General features: G+C 43.2%; 1 protein-coding gene across 1 annotated transcript; it reads left to right on the top strand.

Annotated features, from left to right (window-relative positions):
- The first annotated feature begins 3,250 nt into the window (after positions 1-3,250).
- Positions 3,251-4,877, top strand: LOC125339041 (actin, cytoplasmic 1-like). The gene has a single exon (XM_048330116.1). The coding sequence runs from the start codon at positions 3,339-3,341 to the stop codon at positions 4,464-4,466; it is 1,128 nt and encodes a 375-aa protein (XP_048186073.1). The 5' UTR covers positions 3,251-3,338; the 3' UTR covers positions 4,467-4,877.
- The last annotated feature ends 380 nt before the right edge of the window (positions 4,878-5,257 follow it).

Here is a 5,257-nt window from a genome sequence, read left to right on the forward strand (position 1 = left end):
TATTGATTCTGCCTACCTATGAGCATGGGAGGTCTTTCCATCTCTTTTTGTCTTCTTTGATTTCCCTTTTTAGATCTTTGTAGTTCTCATTAAATAGGTCCGTCACGTCTTTGGTTAGGTTGATCTCTGGGTAATTTATTCTTTTTTTGGCTACTGTAAAAGGAATTATTTCCATAATTTCCTTTTCTGCTTGTATATTGCTGGTGTTCAGAAAAGCTGCTGACTTTTGTGGATTGATTTTGTAGCCTGCTACTTTGCCAAAATGGCTTATTAGGTGTAGGGACTGAGTTTTTTGGGTCCTTCAGATATAAGATGATGTCATCTACGAATAGGGATAGCTTGATTTCTTCCTTGCCTATGTGGATCCCTTTGATGTCCTCCTCTTATTGCTATGGCTAGGGACTCGAGCACTATATTGAAAAGAAGTGGGGAGAGTGGGCATCCTTGTCTTGTTCCTGAGTTTAGGGGGAATGATTTTAGTTTCTCCCCATTTAATACGATGTTAGCAGTTGGTCTGTTGTATATGGCTTTTATTGTTTTGAGGAATGTTCCATCTATTCCTGTTTTCTCCAGAGCTTTTAATAAGTACGGATGTTGTATTTTGTCAAAGGCTTTTTGGGCATCGACTGAGATAACAATGTGATTCTTGATTTTAGTTCTGTTGATGTGGTGGATTACATTGATTGATTTACGGTTGTTGAACCATACTTGTGACTGTGGGATGAAGCCTACTTGGTCATAGTGTATAATTTTCTTGATCAATTTCTGGATCCTGTTAGCTAATATTTTATTGAGGAGCTTTGCGTCTGTGTTCATTAGTGATATTGGTCTGTAGTTCTCTTTTTTGTTGGGTCTTTTCCTGGTTTGGGGATGAGTATAATATTAGCTTCATAGAATGAGTTTGGGATTTCTCCCTCTGTTTCTGTTTCACAGAAGAGTTTGAGGAGTATTGGTATTAGCGTCTCACTATAGATTTTGTTGGTGAATCTGTCTGGGCCTGGGCTTTTCTTTGTTGGGAGGTTCTTGATTACCCCCTGTATCTTGCTGTACTTTATTGGTTTATTTAATTGATTTTTTTCTTCTTGGTTCAGTTTGGGCAGTTTATACTTCTCTAAAAATTGATCCATTTCTGTAAAATTATTGGTTTTTAGTGCAGTCTGGAATAAACAGGGAAAATGCCCAGATATACTAAGAAATATTATCTTTTGGGTGAACTGGTTTAGAAACAATTTAGTTGGAACAATGGGGCATATTTATGAGGATTAAGAAGCAAACACAAGGGGCTGGGGAGATGGCCTAGTGGCAAGAGTGCTTGCCTTGTATACATGAGGCCCTGGGTTCGATTCCCCAGCACCACATATACGAAAATGGCCAGAAGTGGCGCTGTTGCTCAAGTGGCAGAGTGCTAGCCTTAAGCAAAAAGAAGCCAGGGATAGTGCTCAGGCCCTGAGTTCAAGGCCCAGGACTGGCCAAAAAAAAAGAAGCAAACACAAAAAAAATCCAGCTGTATATCCTGTCCTGCTTTTTCTATTTGAGCCAGAACAATACTGGGAGGCCTTCTATATGGGCCAGTGTCTGGGGACCTTGCAAGTGGGAAACACAGAGAACATCTTGCTTATGTAATTTGCCAGTCTACCTTGAGCTTACACATACATATTGTTTATTTGTTTCCTTAATTAATGTATGCAGACATTTCCTTTGTATGTTGACTTTTATTATTATTATTTCCATTTTGAATCTCTGGAAAAAGGCCTGAGGCCTCAGACCTTGTCTGAGGTAATACATATTTCTAAAAAGGCAAAGTCAACATTTTGATTTGCAAATTAACTCTCACAAGATACTTCTTTAATACTTAACATTTAAATTCATATTATTGGGAGAGCTCTTTTAGATTTACTTACATGTAGATTATTATCATCTTCATTTCAATGTATAGGTTAGTTACTTCTTTTCTAAAACTTGATGGCATTCACAGTTGCTCAGAATCCTTTTTCAACTCAGAATTTGTGGCCATAGCCTCTAGACCATCAGTATGGAAGACTGGCCTACAGAAATATCTCAGTGGTACTATGCTTGCTTAGCTTGCCCTAGGCCCTATGTTCAATCCACAATCCACAAGAAGACAGACATAGAAACAAAATAGAATATATGTATATATGATATATATATATACATATATATTTTTTTTTCTTTTGGTCTTGGAGCTTGAACTTTGGGACTTGGGCACTGCCCCAGAGCTCTTCAGCTCAAGGCTAGAGCTGTACCACTTGAGCCACAGTTCCACTTCTGGTTTTCTGGTGGTTAATTGGAGATGAGAGTCTCACAGACTTTCTTGCCTAGGCTGGCTTTGAACCGTGATCCTCAGATCTCAGCCTCCTAAGTAGCTAGGATTATAGGCATGAGCCACCAGCACCCAGCTTGATGTGGCATTTCTCACAAGAATGTCTTGCAGTCCTGCAGGTCTTCATGCTAAACTTTCCTGATCTTACTAGAAAGATTATCAAAACACTTTTTGTCTCAGTTATGCATGCAAAGAAGATAACAATTCTGCCAATGTGATATGAATGACTCTAAACCTACTCCCGACTCCAAGCTTCACAACCAAAAAGCCATAGAATACTGTAATAGCACTTTACTTCTAGATTGTTTTAGGAAGTGTCTTCAAGTAGTCACAGTTAAAGATGATCATTGACACCAGTAATGAGTTTGACATACTACCTCCTAGTGGCAAAACCATGGTCACAGCCAGTGTGGCTGTAGGCCAAGAGAGACGATCCAATGGGCTGGGCCTTTTATATTGTCAAATTCAGAAACAAGTCACTACTGTACAACTCTTAGAATGCCCAAAATCTAAAATGCTAAAGAAAATGCAGAGTGATATGGAGAAACCAGGTGTTCTATACTGATTGGTTCTGAGAACCGAAGTAGTGAGAGAAGCAGTGTGGCCCCTTGTAAGGCAGCTGGGCAGCTTGGAACAAACTAAACCTACCTCTAGCATATGACGTTCAATATGGCATTGGTCTAAAGAAGTGTGTGATCTCCTGTGCACAAAAACTACACACAAATATTTATAGCAGTGTTATTCATAACTGCTCAAAGCTGGAAGCAACTAAAAACTATTGTCATTAAAAGACATGTAAGAAAATTAAATGAATATTACTAAGTTTTAACAAGGTGGGGGAGGTGGGAAATCAGTGGGTTTTAAATTATTTTTTGGAATGGTTTTTAATCAAATGTTTGTATTTTAAAGAGTTGAAACGACTGTCCAGAAGCGTCCAGCTGCGAGCGCCGACTCTCCACTCCGCCGCCGTCCGCACCGACACTCAGCTCACCTCACCATGGACGATGACATTGCTGTGCTCGTTGTGGACAATGGCTCCGGCATGTGCAAAGCCGGCTTCGCCGGTGACAATGCCCCCCGGGCGGTCTTTCCCTCCATCGTAGGATGCCCAAGGCACCAGGGCGTGATGGTGGGCATGGGTCAGAAGGATTCCTACGTGGGTGATGAAGCCCAGAGCAAGAGAGGCATCCTGACCCTGAAGTACCCCATCCAGCATGGCATTGTCACCAACTGGGACGATATGGAGAAGATCTGGCACCATACTTTCTACAACGAGCTGCGTGTGGCCCCCGAGGAGCACCCCGTGTTGCTGACCGAGGCCCCCCTGAACCCCAAGGCCAATCGTGAGAAGATGACCCAGATCATGTTCGAGACCTTCAACACCCCAGCCATGTACGTGGCCATCCAGGCTGTGCTGTCCCTGTATGCCTCTGGCCATACCACTGGCAGTGTCATGGACTCCGGTGATGGGGTCACCCACACAGTGCCCATCTACGAGGGGTATGCCCTCCCCCATGCCACCCTGCGTCTGGACCTGGCTGGCTGGCACCTGACAGACTACCTCAAGAAGATCCTGACCGAGAGAGGCTACAGTTTTACCACCACAGCCGAGCGGGAAATAGTGCGTGACATCAAGGAGAAGCTGTGCTATGTTGCTCTGGATTTCGAGCAGGAGATGGCCACTGCTGCCTCCTCCTCCTCCCTGGAGAAGAGCTATGAGCTTCCTGATGGGCAGGTGATCACCATTGGCAACGAGCGCTTCCGTTGCCCTGAGGCTCTTTTCCAGCCCTCCTTCCTGGGCATGGAATCCTGTGGCATCCACGAAACTACCTTCAACTCCATCATGAAGTGTGATGTGGACATCCGCAAGGATCTGTATGCCAACACAATGCTCTCTGGTGGCACCACCATGTACCCTGGCATCGCAGACAGGATGCAGAAGGAGATCACAGCCCTGGCACCCAGCACGATGAAGATCAAGATCATTGCTCCTCCTGAGCGCAAGTACTCCGTGTGGATTGGTGGCTCCATCCTGGCCTCCCTGTCCACCTTCCAGCAGATGTGGATTAGCAAGCAGGAATACGATGAGTCCGGCCCCTCCATCGTGCACCACAAGTGCTTCTAGGCTGACTCTTACCTAGCTGCGATACACCCTTTCTTGACAAAAAAAATACCTAACTTTGCGCAGAAAACGAGATGAGATTGGCATGGCTTCATTTTTAAAAATTTTTTTTGTTTCTTTTGGCGCTTTTGACTCAGGATTTAAAAACTGGAACGGTGAAGGTGGCAGCAGGAGCAGGAGCAAGCAAACTCAAAGTTCTACAATGCGGCCAGGACTTTGACTGTACATTGTCTTTTTTTTTTAATAGTCATTCCAAATATTGTGAGATTGCATTGTTACAGGAAGTCCCTCGCTCTCCCAAAAAGCCACCCCAGCCTCCTTCCTGGGAAGGAGGGTGATCTGTCAGCCCTCCCTCTCCCAGTCCATTCAGGGGAGAGAACATTGCTTTCATGTACATGGTGTAATGCGATATTTTTTTAATCATCTTAATGCTTTTTTAAATTTTGTTTTCTTTTGAATGGTCAGCCATGGTGACCCTCCCTTTTTGTCCCCCCCCCCCACATGAGATGTATGAACGAAGGGAGTTGGTTGAGGTGTGAAAGTGGGCAGGACTCCCCCTGTACACTGACTTGAGCCCAGTTCAATAAAAGTGCACATCTTGAATACAAAAAATAAAAAAAAAGTTGAAACATTTTTAGTCTTATAATAGAGTCATAAAAAATAGTAGAAATAACAATTCCTTCAACTCCAAATATTAACATTTTGCTGCATTTTATCTCTCTGTATGTATCTGCACTGCATTTTTTTCTGATTCAGAATAATTGAAGGCACTATACTCTTTTCTGCTAAACACA

The sequence above is a fragment of the Perognathus longimembris genome, chromosome 20 (assembly GCF_023159225.1).
Source record: "Perognathus longimembris pacificus isolate PPM17 chromosome 20, ASM2315922v1, whole genome shotgun sequence".
NCBI classification, from domain to species: domain Eukaryota; kingdom Metazoa; phylum Chordata; class Mammalia; order Rodentia; family Heteromyidae; genus Perognathus; species Perognathus longimembris.

What these genes read in the sequence shown, in the direction of transcription:
- LOC125339041 (XM_048330116.1), top strand. Translation starts at nt 3,339, where the DNA reads ATGGACGATGACATTGCTGTGCTCGTTGTGGACAATGGCTCCGGCATG.